This window comes from Plectropomus leopardus, chromosome 3 (genome assembly GCF_026936395.1).
Source record: "Plectropomus leopardus strain MGB_pleo_1.0 chromosome 3, ASM2693639v1, whole genome shotgun sequence".
Taxonomy (NCBI): Eukaryota; Metazoa; Chordata; class Actinopteri; order Perciformes; family Serranidae; genus Plectropomus; species Plectropomus leopardus.
Window position 1 is genome coordinate 10326528 of NC_142178.1, and position 20576 is coordinate 10347103.

At 40.4% G+C, this 20576-nt stretch overlaps 1 protein-coding gene across 4 annotated transcripts in view; it reads right to left on the minus strand.

The window, feature by feature from the left end:
- The window catches only part of septin9b (septin 9b), a 102676-nt gene that overhangs the window by 2650 nt on the left and 79450 nt on the right, over positions 1-20576 (minus strand). For all 4 annotated transcript variants that reach the window (XM_088075569.1, XM_088075568.1, XM_042485022.2 and 1 more), the window contains exons 4-10: positions 15845-15973; positions 15616-15697; positions 14672-14809; positions 9179-9296; positions 4796-4891; positions 4397-4493; positions 899-950 (exon numbers count right to left, since the gene is read on the minus strand). In XM_088075569.1, the coding sequence (XP_087931695.1) occupies positions 899-950; positions 4397-4493; positions 4796-4891; positions 9179-9296; positions 14672-14809; positions 15616-15697; positions 15845-15973 (712 nt within the window). The remainder of the gene's footprint in view (positions 1-898; positions 951-4396; positions 4494-4795; positions 4892-9178; positions 9297-14671; positions 14810-15615; positions 15698-15844; positions 15974-20576) is intronic.

Below are 20576 nucleotides of genomic sequence, written 5' to 3' on the forward strand. Positions count from 1 at the left end.
TTTTAACTACACATGGCTGACTGGCCTGCAGCTTCAAGTGAAATGGGGAAGCTAGCTGCTCCACACTGGAACGCCTCATCATATGCAAGGAAAAGTTATCGCATGTAAGTGAGCAAAAAAAAAAAAACAGAATCAATGCAGGATGTTATGTGTTCCTGTTGCTCTTGTAAAACTAAAATGTAAAAAAAAAGTACCTTTGACGAAAAAATTATTTACTAAACCATCCAAAAAGCCTGCCTGAAAAAAGTCAATATCAGTTTAAGAGTATGCTATATTTAGAATAATTTCACTGCTTTACCTTGCCAGATAGCGATTTTTCTCACAACCCCCCAAAAAAAAATATTTTAAATAAATAAATAATAATAATAATAATAAACACTTCAGTTCACTTGGAAAACAGATGTGAAAATTAGAAAAAAAAAGCAAAAAACCCAAACACATACCAAAAAAAAAAAAAAAAAAAAAAGATGGGAGGGACAGGTTCAAGAAATTGAAATTGAAAGATTTGTTTTGACAGTTTAACAGTAAAAACCCATGGTCATTTTTAGCAGAAAAGGTTGCACGTGTAAAAAAAAGTGGAAACCACTATTATTATTATAAGACTCCTGCACGAACAAGCAACTCAGAAGCTAACATTTAATGGAGAGCGTTTGTAGAAATGGCTGTTGTAACACTGTCTGGGGAAGCACTCAACTCATCTAAAAGAATTTCATTAGTATTGATTTCAGCAGGGAAGCGGAGCTTCATAGAGTCTCTGTGCTGTTTCCAATTCATTTCAGCAAATAAAGTGAAATGTTTCCAATCCAACTGGAGGCTCGGCCCACAACAGGGCTCTTACATCAGCTCCTTCATATCAGAAATGCATACAATAAACTCCGGAGGGACTGTGGAGGCTCACCTGATGAGGAGGTCTCGCAGGTACGCAAACTCACAGTGTGCAATATTCTCAACTGTAAAGAGAAAAGAGGAAACATTAGTTGGTTTACATAAATGATCTTACATTTTTATGCCACAGTGAGGATAACTGAGGGCTTTACATACACAGGGAAATGAGATAACTGCATACGATCCCTTCTGCTCCAGCCCACTTGTCATTCCTCAAAGTACCACCAAACGGCAGTGTTGCTCACAAGTCAGCTGGAGGGCATTCTCTAACGTGACATCTCCTGTAATTTTCTCAAGCCAAGATAACACACTCCTCCACTTTGGAGTCACTTAATACATCTCGGCTCTCCTCTATATTGGAGAACTTTAAGTGAGACGTTCTAACAAACTCCCCGTGACAAGCTGCTGGTGCCTCCAGTGGGTCTAACACATGTTTGAATTATAGATTATGTCAAGAGTGTAAATGAAAAAAAAACGGAGGGTGCTATTTATGTAAAGCTTTGAAATCCACGGGCAGGAAATTAAATTCTCTTTGAAAGGAGAAGAGTGGAATAACTGCTGGGTCTGTGAGCACTGATTAGCGGCGTCGAGGCAAGACGCGACTAACTAACTGGTACCTCTCTTCTGCTCGTCCCTATAAGTCCCTATATACAGTATGATATATACATTTAAATACACGCATACCGCTCTCCTTTTTCTCCCTCCATCTCTAAATGTCCCCCAGCCCCTGAAAATAAATACTTTCTTTTCCACTCGTGACTTCTCCTCAGGGGCCTAAATTATGTCGGTGCCGACAAGTCCAGCCGCGCAGCAGCTTCCCCTCTCCTCCTTTTCCTTGTTCACTTTCTCCCACCGCCTGGTTTTACTAGAATGGAGCCATTGTTCCTTTGGCCGGACAAGACGGCATTTGTCCCACAGTCTGTGTACTTCACCTCTCTTGCCCCTGCTGTTCTGTGGAGTTAATTTCGTAATGCCTGCTGAGAGAGAAGTAGTCACCTTCAAGTTCTTAACACTAAAAGGGTTCATGGTAGAAATGTCAGCAAATACAGCTGCCTTGTTTGAGCTTGAATTAAATGCATTTCTTCACGCAGACTCTGTGTAATCATTTATTATAAGTAAGATAATACAAACATACAGAGTCGACACAGCTACATGTTTGTAACCTTTAAAATCTTGAATAGATTAATATCCCAGTACCACGCTTAATTCTTGTGATTGGCTGTTTTAATAATTTTTAAAGGGATATTTCACCCCAAAATCAAATAATATTTCTCTCTATGTATTGTATTTATCATAAAACTGAGGTTGTAAATACCTGAAGATATGAATTTACTGCCAAAAAGCAGGAGAAAATAAATCAAAAGTGATGTCTGATTGGATAGACATTCAGCCATTTGTATTGCTATTTTTACAACCATAGCACCTAACTTAAAGGGGCAGTTCACCCCAAAATTAAAAAAATACATATTTGCTCTTTCCTGTAGTGCTATTTATCAGTCTAGATTATTTTGGTGTGAGTGTTGGAGATATCTGCTGCAGAGATGTCCGCCCTCTCTCCAAAATAATGGAACTAGATGGCACTTGGCTTGTGGTGCTCAAAGCACCAAAAAATATATTTGAAAACTCAACATAAGCATGAGCATCATTTAGCTGTTGTAGCCGCTTGTGGTGCAACTAATTTTCAGTAGTCTGGTCCAGTGGTTGCCAACCCAGGGGTCAGGCCTCCTCCAAATGGGGAAAAAGAGATAATTAATGGAGTAGTAACGGAAAAAAAATTAACTTCTGTCTGCAAGACACAGTTTTATATGAATTTAAAAACAAAAATCTATAAATTTTGTTGTTTTTGTGTAAAATATGGGACTGCTTACTGCTCTGTTAATTTTAGAGTTATTTAAATTAAACCATTGTCGAGATTTAGAGGGGAAATCTTTCTTCGGTTGAACTGCCAACAACTTGTAACTAGACATGCGAAATTTAACAAGGGGCCCCAGGTATTCACTGCTGCTTTGTTCGAGGTTTTGTTTTGTATTCATTAAGCTTATCCTGTGTTTTCATGTAAAAATTAAATTTGAAAAGTAACTATTAAACAGTTGTCAGATAAATGTGGAGTAAAAAGTATGATGTTTTCCACTGAAATCTGAAAAACTACAAAGTATCAAAAAATTGAAATACTCAAGTTAAATACAGATACTAACTACCTAATTTTTTTTTACTTAAAAACAGAACTTGGGTAAATCTACTGAGTTACTTTCAGCCACACTCATAGAGTTAAACAGTCCATGAGCGCACTTCACGAGGATATACGTCGTTTCTTTCAGTGTCTCTGAAGGTGGTATTCTCAGTGACCACACACTGACTCACAGATGAACCAGAGCAGCAGCTTTCTGCAGTCTACTGTCTGAATAATTTACAAGATATAAAAATGCTTTATTTTTAGTGACAGATTTATATTCTACAATGCATTTACAGCAAAGCCAATAAACTAGAGCTCAATACGCACTTCAGAAGAGGGTGCTGAAGTGCATCCTGGGAAGGTGCTGTTTAACAGTGCAGTGACAGGCCCTTGTCCAGGCAACCTTCAGCTGTCTTATTGTCCTCCAGTTATACTATCACTCCCTGTCCAGACAGATGTCCTCTCTGTCTCTCACAGACACACAGACACAGACACACAGACACAGACACACAGACACAGACACACACACACACACACACACACACACACACACACACACACACACACACACACACACACACACACTAACCCATGGGTGATGTGAGGACATTCACTTGCTAACAGCCTCCTTGGCAGTGTGAGCATGCAACGCAGGCCAACGTGTAAACTGTATCACAGTTGCTGCGTGCGAGTGTGTGCGAGGCAGTGTGTCTTTTGTTATCCCAACAGACACAAGGGAGTCCCTGTAAATCTCTTCCTCCTGCCTCATACATGTCCATAGTTACAGACTCGGGGAGACGTATGTAAACAAACGCCTGGTAGTCAAACAACAGATGGTTAAACCAGCTGGCCAGAGTTTCAGTTCGTAAATTTTCCACATGTTGAAAATACACCAAAAATAACAATCTGTTGTCTTCTGCGCGAAGCTGTTTCTCCGTTTTGTTCGCTGGTACGTTTGTGTGAATGCACTCAACTGATCTGAAAGCGAACATGTGATCATATTATCTATCAGAGTGATTAAGCTACAGTAGATGGCCTGGCACTGTCAGCTGAACAGGTGTGAGTGCAGTAAATGAGACGTGTTAGTGTTTGAATGAATTCCATGGTGCAGATGGACATTATGATATATTATTAGGCCAATCTGTGACATATAAATGAAAGTCACTCGCAAAACTCGCTGGATTTTGCTGGCAGTGAGGCTACATGTGTACCCGGTTGACCGTCAGGAAACATGCGTCATTCTGGCAGGTGAATCATTTTCTGTTGTCTGTTTGGCAGGATAAGTAACCAGCTGTGTAATTGTATGTGTGCGTGCATCTTCGGATTTATGTGCATTACCCTCTATGGTGCCCCATTTTGTTTTCCTTCCCAGAATCCTCTTTCCGTTCACCTGGTACTCCTGGTCACTGCCCACGACAGCAAAAGGGATCATCTCCTGTTGAGTGCACACATGCAAACACACACACACGCACAAATGCACACGTTCACTGAGGTACTGCTGCTGATTTGCTTTCAGGTCATGCTTTTGGTTTGTTCACCTTCGCTAGAACAGGAGGCTGCTTATTGACATGTTTTTTGTGTCTGTGTGACAATTCTCAAATAAAAACAGAACAGAATAGGAGATGAAAAAAAAGATAATGTTACATCAGACAAAGGCTTGAATTTCAGCTGAAAAATACACATTTGTGCTGTGTCAAGTGCTGGAGCCACAGGAAGGATGCCCTCTATTGAACTTACCCTGATTTTGTCATTGATCATCCTGTCGTCTGCGTCCTCGTCAAACTCTTTCTGAGGGTAAACGTCAATTCCGTTGGCTCGCAGATCTTCCCTAATCTGCACAAAGACAAGCACAATGAAACAGAAATTAAATTGGCCAAATATACTGTACATAGCAACGGCACTAACAGTGCCATCATTAGAAGAAAATATTGGCATTGTACTTCTCCGCATACCTCACATACTTTTCATTTGCACATTTAAGATGTATCATATAGACATTTATAAAGTGACGTAATGTACAAGCTGAATTTGTCATTGGAGGGGATGCTGAGTGGTGTGTCAGCTAGGTGTCACCTGTAGACGACTGTAGACCATTATTCAAGACCAACTAGCAGCAAAGCCAGGTGTAATTTAGTTTTTCATTACTGCGTTTCCAGCAGCTTTTAAGTTCTGTTTAAACCCTGTCACTGTGTTTTCAGTGGTTTTTAGGCACAAAAGGCAGTTGCCGGTTTTTCCGAGACGTCACCGCTTTTCCTACTGGGATTGTGGCATTAAAAGCAATTGTTTTTTTTCAGCAACATTACTACGTTTCCTGATGGGATAATGCCACAAAAGCAGTTGTCTTTTAGCAAGTAATCAATTCTTTTCCTGCCGGATAGTGGCATGAAAAATGGTTGTTTTTACTGAGTAATCGCTGCTTTCCCAGGTGGGGTAGTAGTACAAAAAGTAGTTGTTTTTAACAGAGATGTGACTGCTTTTCCTATTGTGATAGTGGCATTTAAAGCAGTTGTTTTTACAGCAACATCACTGCATTTCCTGTTTCTAAATTGCTGAATAATAAGCTAAAACATGACATTTTCCAAACAATAACAAAGTTGTTTTTTTCTTATTGTAACTAAACCGAACTAAAACATTGTTGTAACGAAAAGTTTCAACATTTCTGTGAAATAATATAATGCAAATGTAGCATATCTGTGGTTTGCAGATACATACAATATCAATTTCTTTTCTGGAGGTTGGGCTGGCACTCAACATGTAACTGAGCGACTAATTTTATTAAATAATACATTTTTCACCACCCTGAGGCAGTTTTTGAAGTGATTTTCTATAATTGCTGAATCACTACACAAAGGTTTCCGTAATGAGAGATGAAACGGACACTGAAAAAAGGGAAGCCCGGTTGGCAAACAAAAACAATCAGTCAAACTGTTCATCCATCATCTTACAATGCCGGCCAACACCGAAGTCAATGGACTGTAACACGCAAACACCACTTGATGCTTAGACTGAATCCTGTTTACATCCAGGTATTTAAGTCTGGGCTGAGACTTGAATAGAAGCTGCTCTGACCCAAAAGAGGACTTAAACAAACACTTGGTTACGTTATGGAGGCTGGTGTTGACATTAAATGGTTCCTAATAGCCTTGACACGGAGGAGTTAACATGGAGGTTAACCGCTCTTAGGAAAAAAAAAATACTTCCAGACAGGGGTACGGCTTAAAACACGTCCTCCTCTATTCTTTGTATGTGGTTATAATGACTGAAACTCAGGGAAGAATGCAGAAAAATAGACAGAGAAGCTTCTGGAAGAAATGTCCTTTTAATGAATGACTCTTCACTCCCACAATTACTACTCTGGCAATTTCCACTTGGTCCTTGATCAAACATTTTATTGTTTATCCTGGGAAGCTTTCTCAGGCTTACATTATAGGATGCAAACAGGGTGAAATTCTGCAAAAGAAGCCACATCAACTGTTGGTTAGAGGAATGCGATCAGACACTCGCAGCTGGACACACTGAGGCTGAACATTTAATAGAAAAGCCCCTCTTATTCTGTTTGCAAGTTGCTGCAGGGAAAGAGAAAAAAAAAACATTTGGCACGAGAGGCTTTTAGTCAATAATCTTCAGGGTCATACAGAGCATGTGCGGCCAACCAAAACAATCCAGCTACAAGCCCTGCGGCTTCCATTCTATGCCAGGGCCTGGTCCAATCCCTGCTTTGTTCTTATTGGACGGTGTTACAGGCATCAGGGGGAAAACGGTAGCCAAGACACCCATCGTGCTTCTCTTAAAAGAATAAAGCTTTTAGAGAAGTCTGGAGTCTTGGAAGGAGGGATGGAGAGATAAAGGAAGTGATGGAGGAAGGCAGGTGGCTGTCTGCCTCCTGTGGACTGAGAATTATCCAACAGAAACACACTGAGGAAGGGATGCAGCGGGGACCGGCTCAGACTCAAACCAGGTGGGGCAGGAATCTGCTGTAGCAGAGTAAGCCGTGATAAGAAGGTGAGGTTACAGTGGAGGATTATCAGCCTGAGGAGTCTCACTGTGTGTTCACTGCGAATGAAACGACTGTGACACACAAAGTAAAAGCAAATTAACCCCTGAGAGGCAAAGCAAGTGACTAGACCAATGGTTCCCAACTGGCCCAGTCATTCTCTAACTTTGACCACGTTGTTTTGGTTATTGTGCCAGCTCTTGTGATTTAAAATTTGACTGTTAAGGACATAATAGGAAAACTAAAGGCTTTTCTAATTTGTCTGTTTTGTGCCTCCCTGTCTCCTCTTTTCCCCGTTATCCTGGTTGTGACCCAGAAATCAATCTCAGCGCAGCATCTTGAAAGATGTCTCAGTTCCAAAAATGTATTTTGGGGACACAGGAGGCTTGCTGAAGGAGTTCTGTGAAAGGATGCACAAGTGTATCCTTAGTGGAAGTCTTTTTGGCACCTATGACGTTTGCTTATGATGACACTGGAATATCCAAACAATGGCATGGAGCAATCTACAAATGCAGGCCTAAGTGCTCCTTTAGAACTAATCAGTTATATTAGTTATTTCAGACGATCAAATGTGTTATTATTTGATGATGCAGCTGTGCCACAAGGGCAACCCGATCAAAGGCAGAGTTAGACGGGCCATTCCATCGCTATCTTCGGAAACGCAAATTTGAATGCCATACGTCATTGACATCGCTCTGAAGCATGGACATCTCATTTTGTTCAGTGCCTGTTGTCTTGACTCTTCTTTCCTCTCTTCCTTGCATCCTCTGCTCGTATCTCAGGTGGGATGGATTAGGATGTGAGGAGTGGATGTACAAACTGGGTAATGAGAAAAGCCCTAGAGTCTACAGCCATGCTGGCAGCTCTGTGAGGCATTACTCAGCTATAGCCTGGCTTTAAGCTAAGTGCTGTTGTATGCATGTTTACATGCTGGCGATGACAAGGTTAAGAAGGTATAATGTTGATTTTGCTTCACCGTCTTACTTTGGTGTGTTTAATATTGACTAATTAGCACCTGATCACAAAACACATTTAAGGCTGCGAGGAGTGTCATTAGGTTTGCAGGTATTAAGCAATAAACCAAAGTTAAGGGGCCACATAAGTCATTAATATTCAATCTCTGTGTTCTGTGCCAAATTTCATGGCACTCAATCTAATAGCTGTCAAGGCTTCTCATGAAAATATAAGAATGTAAACCACATGATGGTGCTAGTGGAAAATCCACAAAACTCATTAGGAGATATCACCTGGAAACCATGACTGTTTGTACAAATCGCTTATCCATACAACAGTTGTTGATACTTCAGTCTGGACCTGCTAGCATGGCTAAAAAAAATAGCAGCACTCCAAGATGAGCAGACTTACAGCATTGACTATCACCCTGGTATCAAAAACAGATAAACTCGGATGACTCGTCAAAACATGATGAATATTCATTGTTTACCAAAACTACTGCTTTCTAGCCTCTTTAATTCTGGTCATGTTTCAGAAAGGTCATGTTTTTTTCATACACCACGCACTGGAGACTTCTCTTGCTGACTTGTACGATCACCCAGTAATTCACTGGTAATGAAGGGCCTGCCTGCTCGCTTGGCAACCGGGCAGAGGTTCCCCATCTAAAAAAAGGGCCAGACTTAAGAGTTGTGGAACGCCGCTCAGTAAATAAAAGCTTCAAATAAAGAGTTCTTAAATGTTTCCGTCTGGACTGAGCAGGACTTTGGGAGTGAGATGGTACAGTATTCCCCAGGATGCGTACATTGTGGGTTTGCCCAGATGTCTTTTGTTTGTGGTACCTGGCAGCTCTTCATGTGTTACCAGTCTGTGGTTGTGGATGTCCGTACACGTGTGTTTGTGAAGGGAATCCGCTTCGTATTTAACCTACTGATACATTTATTCTAAGCTTATGTTAAAGACCAGTTTCAGGTTATTGCAGGTGTGATGTGAGGATGAGATTAACCAAAGTCATGAATGAAAACCAGCCTCACGCACATAAAATATGTTCAGACACTTGTAAAAGCACATCTCTCAACCCCACACACACACACACACACACACACACACACACACACACACACACACACACACACACACACACACACACACACACACACACACACTCCTCTCACCGTCTGTTTAAAGAAGTCCCTCTCTTCCAGGGTGAGTGTGTCAGCCTTGGCAATGACGGGGACGATGTTGACCACTTTACTGAGACGCCTCATGAACTCCACATCCAGGGGCCTCAGACTAGAGGAAGATAGAGATGACAACTTAATTTCTTGCATTAATGTCAGTATTTATGTGGATTTGTCATTCAGATACCCTAAACTGTGCTAGACTAAAATAAAAAGGGAAACAACTCATTACACTGCAGATTTATGCATGTCTAAACCATTAATATTTTCCTCAGTAGTTCAAAGAACATATCTTGTGCTTGTTGCTGTCTCCGTAAAAATGGATGTGATGAAACAGAACAGCCACTAGAGGGCAATCATGGTCTGTTCCCTTACATTCAGTCCCCCTGGTTTCTCATGTTGACACTCATCACACTACATTAACATATGCTGCTGTTTCTTTCCTGTACTCAAGGAACCATTTTCCTGTTACACTCTCCTAGGTGATTTCAGGAAAATGTAGGAGAGCTTGCTCATTCATTTTGAGAGTAAATGCATAAAACAGTCAGTCTTATGCTGCTCTTTGTTTGCCATCTCCCATTTGTCTCTAATATTCTGCTTTTGCTTAAACAAATTTGGACAGAAATATATTCAAGCAAGGTTTTCACTTTTCTCCTTTATGATTGGTGAAGCACTGATTTGTGCTGTCCTTAAGTCGCTTTACATGGTTTCACACTGCAGCTCTGCTCCCGTATGTTTCTTTTTTTTTTTTTTTTTCGATTCCAACATTGCCTCCAGTTACTCCTGCAGACAGACTCCCCCTCATGCTGCCCTCCAATTAGCCCCGGTCAAGCCGGGCCAGCCTGGTTCAAAGACCCAGGGGCAGCTGGAGGAGAAGCCTGGTTGGCTCTCGCACACACAGACTGACAAGCATGTCACCATGAACATAGGATGAGACACGGGGGAGCATGTGTTACATGGAGCGAGACAGAGGAAAAAAGAAGCAGAGCTGCAAAAAAGGTAAAGACAGATGACACAGTAAGCGGTGCGTTCAACCAGATATCACTATGTTTTTTATGCATTTTTCATGCTGAGGGGACAACTGGTGTGTCATATGGTGTGCATGCAGAGAGGTAAGATAGCAAGTAATCAAAGGGAAAAAAAGAAAAGAGGTTGATCATGTCTTTGTGTGTGTTTATTGCATATAAATTATGTAACTGCATATATTAACTGTATATGTGCAGATGCAGGAACGTGCGAATTGACATGTGTGCTGTGTCATATGCACCAATGAACATACATGCACACTTTCATGTGTACACATGTATCTGTGCACATGAACATATGGGCAATAAATAAGTATGCATGCATGCATGCGCAGATGTCCCCTTAAATGTCTGCTTGCATGCACAAATTCTCCTATTTATGTGGCAGAAAAAAATAGCAGTCATGTTTGTATTTGAGAACGATAAGCACTGCGGTCACATGAGAAGTGGAACAGCCCAGATAGCTCTCCCTCACTTCCTTCTTTTATATAACAGATCAGAAACCATCTCTGAGTTGATGAGAGCCAAAGTGCAGGCCTCTTCTTTTCAGGAAGACATGTTAAATGAGGTAACAACAAGACTGGCCAGAGGGGAAAAAGCCATTATCAGAAATGGCTGCTGATGCCATGAGTGTGTTCTGCTTCACTGAGCACCGTTCGTCTGTTTGAAACCACAGAAGCAACTCAAAGAGCAAAATGCTGACACGCAAATTACATTAGAGCCTCGATAAATACAAACTGCTGTTTGAAACACGTCAGATAAAAAGACAATCGGAGGGGGGAAAAAATTGAGCATATCTCCAGTGATAGAGGCCTGTGAGAGCTACCAGGGAAGTTCTGTCATCATTTTCCTGCCTGTCATTCTTGGACTGTGGTCACATGGCAGAGGCGTCCAGAGGCTTTTGGCGCTGTGTCTGTGTAATTGGTTACAGGCCCTAATTTAAAACTGTGTGAAATGAAGAAGCCAGGGAAAATAAGCAAAAGGAGAATAATAGAGAAGGATTTTAGAGTTAGTTCCAACACTTTTTTCCACTCGTGAACAGCTAAAATCTGTGGGAGAAAAACAAACAAATCCAGCATAAATCAGCGCTAAGTGAAAGTGTTATGTTGTTTTTGGTGCACAGAAAATTTGATTACAAATATGTACTGTATGTTCTCAATTCAAAAGCACCATTTGCAGAAGACTAGCATTACCTGGGGACCTCTGGTATTTTGCAATGATTGAAGAGGTCATCTGTAATGTTAATCCTGCGCAAATTTGCAATTTCTGTTATTTGTCAAGTGCCTCTAATTATCGGTTTGCAGTTCTATTCCTCCACAAACCAGTCAAGTTACGGTTTACATCACGTGTGTGAAAATGTGGATATATCATACAAATCTTTCCCTCCACAGAACAGATGATCTATACAATCAGCACATTTTCAAGGTGGACATGCAAGATTACTGTCACCAATCTGGTATCTGACCAAATGTCTCCCCTTCTGTCCCTGAGTTATGACTTTGAGTAATAACCAGAAAAGTGTTTTTTTCACAACATTATGAGGTCACAGTAAAGTGACCTTTGACTTTTTGGATAAAATGTTTTTAATCACTTTGTCATTTTTTCTGTTAGACAACAATGTGAAATTTTGTCATGATCGGTAAATGAATCCCTGAGTTATGACTCAAAACATGTTTTGTGAGGTCACAGTGACCTTTGACTACCAAATTCTAATCAGTTCTCTCCTGAGTCCCAGTGGGCATTTGTGGGGAATTTGAAGAAAAAAAAAAAGTTCATTCACAAGAATGAGACGGACGCAAGGTCACAGTGACCTTGACCTCTTTGACAAGTGAAATCTAACAAGTTCATTGTTGAGTCCCAATGGATATTTGGGCCAAATTTTAAGAACTTCCTTCACGGTGTTCTTGTTATATCATGTTCACAAGAATGGGAGAGACAGACGGAAGACCTGAAAAACATAATGCTTCCGGCCATGGCTGTTGTCACTGCAGAAGAATAAAAACTCCATTACAAATTAGGTCAACCTTCAATATTACACTAAACTTGAAGGTTGTGAGATAACTCCTGTGCTAATCGTTAAATTGGATCAAATTAGGTTTTCTGTTTTCTCCCCACCTTCTGCCTGTTGTCGGCCGCAAATCACGGAGGCTGAGTTGGTCTTTGTGAATGAAAGTTTTGTAGCATCTTGCTACACAATTTGGAGACCCATTTTCCTAAAAAAAAGCAAGCTTAAATCAATCAGAGGAGCAAAATCTCGAAAGATGATACGATGGATAAAATGTGACATTGTGTGACAGAATTGGTTCTGTTTGTTTGACCCACATTTTAAGTGAAAAAGGTTAATACTGGGCATCACCACTATTGATTAGTGCTGTGTAGTCTTTCTGTGTGGTGAAGCACTGAGTCACAAATGACTGTGCTGATCATATCCAGAGTGTAATGTCATTAAATTGGAGTAAAATACAGACCTCCCTTGTCCTGTGCTAATACGCATGAAACATAGACATGGGGGGTAATTTCTAAATAACATGAAGACCCTGAGTAAAATGAGTCCCCTGCAAATAGGGCTTGAGTCACAGATGCACACGAACATGCTTGAAAATGCATTTAACATAAAAACATCTCTATGCCTGGTCCCAAAAGCAGCCCCAACAGATGTCTCTTTTGTTCTGCTACCTACAACCTTCTGGTTGGTTGTAAGAAAGATACCAGTTTCTAACAGATGTTTGCATCTTTGTCTTCAAAATGAGTGTGTACTCTCATGTATTTATAAGTGTGCATGTCTCGGAGGTTTATACATGTGTGAGAGAGGGAAGCAGTACAAATTCAAAATGACAGAGAGAACAGTGAGCAGTGTGTGTGTGTGTGTGTTGTTGAACTGAGCAGCTGTGAGTTGTGACACACACACACACACACACACACACACACACACACACACACACACACACACACACACACACACACACTCGGTGCATCCACACAAGAGTAGTTATACAAGTGTTAGCATGCCTACTGCCCACTTGAGTCCACTACACGCTCTGCTTTGCACGAATGGGGATACACACATTCTCTGAAGCCGCAGCTGTGGCGACATGAGCAGATGATGAGGGGGTCTGTCAAACAGCAGGACACAAAGACACACACATGTCATCCTCCACTCATGGAGAGCGTTTAAGTGGACAACTGTTGAGCTGCTGGTGCACAGAAATGTGAAGCAGCAGCCGTCACGGAGAAATGCGCTTAGATTGTAAGTGGATGAGTGTTTACAGTTAGCGCACATGGGTATTGTTTGTGCTTTTATGTGCATGCGTACAATACAATATTTCTTACAAGATTCCTTTATGGGCTATAAATTCTGTGTGTGTGTGTGTGTGTGTGTGTGTGTGTGTGTATGTGCACTTGGCCTTGCTGTGTACTCTTCCTTGACCCTCAGTGCACATAAGGACAGACCAATCATTGCTGTTACACTGAACAAATTACAGAGTGGACTTGGGGGGAAAAAAGACAGACCCTAATCACTGAGAAAACAGCAGGAGAAATGTGGTTTGTGTTATCTCCGCAGCAGTAAAATGTGCCGACACAAACGCTGTGTAATTGAAGCAATCAGCCACCACCTGGTTGTTTAGAAAGAGATGTGCGCTCTGCCAAGAAGTTGTAAGGACACTGAAAGGAGACCTTTCTTTGATTCATTTACTTGAACAAATCTGATGCCAAATTACAGCATCAATACTGTTAGAATTCTTGCAACTTCCGACTATCTGCATCGCTTATGCTAAGGACGATCTTTTTTTTCTGTTCCGGCTCCATGCAGCCTCATCAAAATGTGCCCGTCTCTGACCACTGTCATGCCGGACTCCACCTGGAATGGATCTTTTTGTGTTCCAGACGAATACTGAAGGCACTGAATCAATGATCAAATCCAGATCTCTGATTCAGCCCCTTTTTTCAAATTTAATTCAGCGGAAAAACACTTTCAGGCAAAGTGATTCATTAGATTAATAGGTTCAGATTGTGGAAACTTAAGACATGTTAAGGCCACACAATTTCATTCAATTTAGGGGTAAATACATTAATTAGTAAGCCTATAATCAACATGTTCAGACCAAAGATGCATTATATAAGACACTTAATACATCCTGATAATTGTTTCCCTGTCTCTCTACCTCTCCAAACCATGAGAACTGTAGAGTCCAATTTCATTGTGAAATCGGACTCTTGGAGTGATATTAATCGTCCCCGAGGAGAGAATGAGTCCCACATGTGGTCACTACAGACATAGATGATAGAGAAAAGCTGGTGGAGAAGGATGTGGTTAAAGAGCTGTGGACAGACAATGGGTCAGGGGAGATTCCCACAAGGCCTGATTAGTCTCTGCAGCTGTGGGAGAAACTGGTGGAATGAGGAGAAAAAAAGCCGGGCACTGAGTCACAAGACTGCACGGCTTTTTTATATGTGATCTTACCTGTGGCCTGTGGCAGGTATGAAGTATATGCAGCAGTGCACCCTGGAGTCTGGGATTCTCTTCTTCCTGTTGATGTTGATTTCCTCCTGCAGGTAGGCTTCATACTGGTCGTTGATGAACTTCATGATGGGCTGCCAGCTGATGAAGGAAATAGAAAACAGCAGTCAAAATCTCTTGCTTACAGTTATTCAAGCTACAGCAGTGACTGAAGAATTATATAATTATAGTGATGAATAATGTCATGCAGAGTTAGATTCTGCAACTTTATAGTACATATTCTTATGGAATTTGACCTGACACATTCAGCGCCTGAGGCAAGCAACCTAATGTGCTATTATCATCTTTTACATGTTGTGTGTTTATTACTGACACTAATGGGAAATCAACATAAATAAACAACGTAGCTAGCATAAAATAATAATAAATGACAAACAATAAGAAAAATCGGTATTGCAAATTTTAAGTGAAGTTGACCTTTGATGTTTTGGATATGAAATGTCATCACTTGACCAAAACATTGACCAAACACTGACACTGACCAAGTCCAAGTGGACGTTTGTGCCAAATTTAAGGAAATTACCTCAGGTCCTTCTTGAGATATCGCGTTTAAGAGAATGAAACGGATGCAAGGTCACAGTGACCTACAATCACCAAAATCGAATTAGTTCATTGTAGAGTCCAAGTGGATGTTTGAGCCAAATTTAAAAAAAAAAAAGAAATCCTTAAAGGCCTTCTCGAGATATCACTTCTTGAGAGAAAAGGATGGATGGATAACCTGAAAACATAATGCCTTTGGCCACAGAGGCATACAGATTGCTTTGATGAAATTATTTTGATGAAACACTGAACTTTGGCTTCCTTGTCCAAGTCGGATTAAATGAATAACCATACAAATGCACTAATTAAAGCTACTGAGGCCTCCAGATAAAGTAACCTGAGCTCACCAGTTTTCATTGTTGATCTGATCCCCAAAGCCCGGAGTGTCAATTACTGTCAGCTTCATCCTCACACCTTTCTCCTCAATATCTAGACAAACAAACAATATATAATAAGTTTTTCTTTTGGACATGCACACAAAAAACGCAACGAATCAGTAGTATAATGGTGCAACATGAAACACATGTTAGTACAAATATTTTGGCTGTAGGCTATTGATCATGAACACTGGCCAACCGTGACTGATGGACTTGATCTCGATGGTCTTAGGGATCCTCTCCTCGGGGTCGGGCTGCACCGACTTACGGCTCACCTTGGATTTGAACAGGGTGTTCATCAGAGTGGACTTCCCCAGGCCGCTTTGCCCTGATCAGGAAAAAAACCCCCACAAAGACACACAACAGTTAGAGACACTGAGAACACATTCACTCATGGTTTTAACCCTAGACAATCGCAAAGACAAGATCCTCATTCAGCTCTAACAAAAGAGTTTATTTAGGCTTTTTCCTCACAAAACCAGTGAGACTGAATACGCATGTGACATCATCTCGAATGTATGGATTGTAACATGAGTGTGTGCGTGCGTGTGTGCGTGCGTGCGTGCGTGCGTGTGTGTGTGTGTGTGTGTGTGTGAGTGTGTCAATAGAAGATGAGTATGGCAGGACAGCTGCAGGGTCAGACAGGCAAGCTGTAGAGGCCAAGAGGACAGATGTATTGTATAGACCACACACATACACATGCAAAAGGCATTTTTAACTATTTTAAGATGCATCACTGCACTCAAACCACTGGGGGATAACCAATATGATATATATAACAATAAACAGTTTCTGGACTGTGCACACATGTTGGGTATTAGTCTCTCCATGACACATCAGCACTGCACATAAAATCATGATCCACTCCATTTTTATTTGCAGTTTAACCAAATTAAATATAGGAAACTTACAGAAAACTAGGCTTTCTAAATACAAGATAAGACTCAATTTGACTTTACAACATTACTTCATACACAATGCATTTTTTTTGTTTAGTCCTTTGAAACACAGTTATTTTGTGGTTGCTTGTACTAAACAGCTAGGGCAGCAAATCCATATACACACCAATTCCAAAGAAACGGTTGGACGCTGTGCAAAATGTAAATAAAAACAGAATACAATGATTTGCAGATCCATTTTGATCTATATTCAATTGAATACAGTAAGACAAGATATATAATGTTAAAACGAATAAGCTTTGTTTTTTGGAAATATACACTCATATTAAGTTTGAGGCCAGCAACACTTTCCAAAATAATTGGGACAGGTACATGTTAACCACTGTGTAACATTACCTCTACTTTTAACAGCACTCAGTAAGCCTTTGGGAACTGAGGATACAAGTATTTTAAGTTCTGAAGTTAAATCTTTTCCATTCTTGTTTGATATGTGACTTCAGCTGCTTAACAGTGCGAGGTCTCCATTGTCATATACTGCAGTTCATAATGTAACCCACATTTTTAATGGAAGACAGGTCTGGACTGCTTTTACTGCTGTTACTACAAAGCCAACCTGTTGTAAAACGTGCAGAATGTAGCTTGGCATTGTCTCGCTGGAATAAGCAGGGACATACCTAAAAAAGACTTAGTCCAAATGGCAGCGTATGTTGCTCCAAAATCTGTACCTCATCGTAATCACTGTACCTTCACAGATGTGAAAGTTACTCCAATGTCATGGGTACCAATCCCAAATTCAGAATGATTGCATATTTATAAAAACAATAAAGTGTTTCAGGTTGAACATAAAATATCTTTTCTTTGTTCTGTATTTAATAGAATATGGGTTGAAAATGTATTATATACATTTCACACGGTATTAAAAAATTTCAAAACTGGTATTCTTTTTAACAATTCCTGTTTCACACCCCCCCCTTTCCTCTGCCCCTGTGGGCATCCACTGTGCCGTGTGGAGCGTTACCAAGCTGCCAGGCCCTCTGTGACACCCAGGGCAGCCTTTTCCACCACTCTTTCCATCTTTGTCACACACTTGCTCTTTCACACACACCCTACATGCTGTCCATTTAGTTGCTTGCATTCACCCACACACTCAGATATTTTCTCTCTCACACTCACTAAGACACCCTAGCTGCCTTCTCTGCTCTGCGAGGTGGAAATCAAAAGGTCAGCTGGCTGAGGGCAGGGATTAGGCAAATGCATCTCAGAGGAGACCACAACGGACACGGCCAAGACCTCTGCTGCTCTAACCTTTCACGTCCTCACTCGCCATCCCAGTGACATCTCTGTTAGCCAACGGAAATTTAATTAGAATCACAAAATATGCTCCAGTTTCCAGTGGTGGGCCCATTGTTGTTGTTTAGCAAGTCACAAGTAAGTCTCAGTTCTTAGCACTCAAACACCAAGTCACCAAATGTTGTGTGTTAATGAATAGGTAACAATAAATTACGTTTTCAAAAATCATGAATACTTTTTTAAAATACATTCCTCTTTTGAAAGAAGACATTTTCCTCTTTAACTTTTGCTCTGCACATTTTGTAGACTACACTTAATTTTTTTTTGACCACTGTGCAGTTTTTGTACATGAAAGAAATTATCTTTGGTATCATTTTTTCAAATGGTGCTCAGCAGCACAATGTTAGCTCTTCATGGTTCTCTCCTGCAACTTGATGTGATGCTATCAGATTGGTTCAAATGAAGTGGATCTAGGGAATTAAGTGATGACTTGCTGTGAATGAATGATATTAAAGTTAGCTGGTTTGGGAAATAAAGGGAAATGAAGTGATTTGTGGCAAACTTTTAAGTAATATACTTTTTAATCTTTGGGTTTGGGGAAAGTTATCAAGTATATTAAAGTCAAAATGTCAGAGTGAAGTCATAGGTCCTTTTGTCAGTTTGTCAAATTTTGTCAAGTCAAGTCTAAAGTCATCAATTTGTGGCTTGAGCCCATGTTTTGTGACTACAGCACGCATCTCTGCTAATTAGCAAATGTTAGCATGCTAATATACTAAACTAAGATTTATTTAGAATATGAAATATAACAAACTCCAACACAAACCTTTGTTTAAATGCCTTAAGCAAATGCTTTATCAAAACTGAAACTTTCAACATCATATACAGCAAGTTCCCAGCAACTTTTTTTATAAAGTCAAGTGAAATAAAAAGAAGGTTTTACTAAGGAAAAGTTAACTGTACAATATTAAATCACAAGCGCTAGTACAATTAACAAAACTAAATGGTCAAAAATAGCTAATGTATAGAGACTAAACATCGGAAAGCTATACAGGGTTTTTATTTCAGCAGTAGTAGTAGTATCACTTGCTGTTCCACTCTGTTCAGCTGTTTTTATTTATGTTATCCTGCAATTCTTCATTTACATACACAACAAGAATTTGAATGAAGTTAATGCAAAGAAAGCTCAATCCTACGGTGAAAAAAAAGTATCTGACTACAGACTGTAACAGTGTGTAGTAGGTTAACTCAATATCACAAACACCTCCACAACCACATGCAGCCCAGTTTCTGAGAAGTGACAAGGAAGTCAAAGATCTAATAAACTGAAAACATTTAGTTCTTGGGATTTTAAGGACCAGGAGCAAAAGGCAGGTCAATACTAGCCTTACAGTGAGAAATAGGAGTCCAATGAGGCAACTATCTGCCACCGCATGACCCAGAAGAACTTCATAGGTTGCTGTAGCATTGAAAATCAAAGCTCCCTCTGGCAATCACAAAATCACGCAGGTTTAAACTCATCGTTATTTTTTACAGTAAACTTTTTTATTGCGTTGTGCACAATGTGAGAGTATCATTTCACAACTCAGTGTTTATTCGTCTCATGATACAAGTTTCATTTATCTTCGAGGAGTCGGAGCACTACAAGTGGATACATGTTGGCGTTATGTAGAAATGTGCAATACAGATTTACTTTGTCATATTGCCACTTTCTCGCTAAAACTCTTACACTTTCACTTAATTTCCCTACATCTATAAATCAATATGTCTCTGTTGATGAACAGTATTATTCCTTTTTGGAGTTGTGCCGACTTGCCACCTTAGCAGTGTGCACAAAACACTTCCCCGCAGGGCCTGAAATCGGACTGACTGCATTCTATAACCACCACCTTGCCAACATTATCCAAACATAATCACCAAGGATGAAAAAATCCAATCATGATATCGCTGAGGGTTTTCAACATATTCCTGTTGAGTAATCTGTATCCCCCTGTGTGTCAAAACACATTTTGACATTCCTTTCTCAGAAGACAACATGTGCATAGATTTGTTCGTGCCTGCCTTTGTGCCTGTGCACAGGTGCATTCAGGGATAATTGTGTGTGCAGAGACTTAATGGTAACATCTACAGTAACTGGTGGTGTGTAGCTGCTGCGTGAGCTTCAGCTCGTCAGAGTAATCGCCATCATTATGCCACTTTCTCAGCAGTGACAGCCCCCTTTTGTCCACTTGAGTGTGTCTGTTTGTTACATCATTGACACAAAGAATAGAGCTTGTTGAGGAAGGCACCATGCTGGCTGACTATTAACTAAACAACTGAAGTAGAACAGCACATGCAAACACACAACATTTTTTGTTTTTGTTTGTTTGACTGCATCAAAAGAGAGCCGAAGAAAAGCTTCAAGATAAATCAAATAAAGAAAAGAGTATTTTCCAGGTCAGAGAGAATCTGCAAACTAAGCATGCTGTGAATGACATCCTGTTTTTCTAAGCTTTGTTCTGCATTCTGTGCTGCTGCGAAAATTGAAAATGCCTTCTGATCTTTTCTACTGAATTCAGTACCCAGTCAATAACTATTGCAAACATTTGGAAGCAATTACAGCCTCAAGTCCTCTCCGATACATCTGTGTCAGTTTAGATTTTAGGAGCTGCGTCCAAATCAAACATGAAGGCGTAATCAGGCTCAAGTAAAGCTCAAGGTCAGGCTGGATGGGAACAGTTAAGCTAATCTTTACATCATACCACA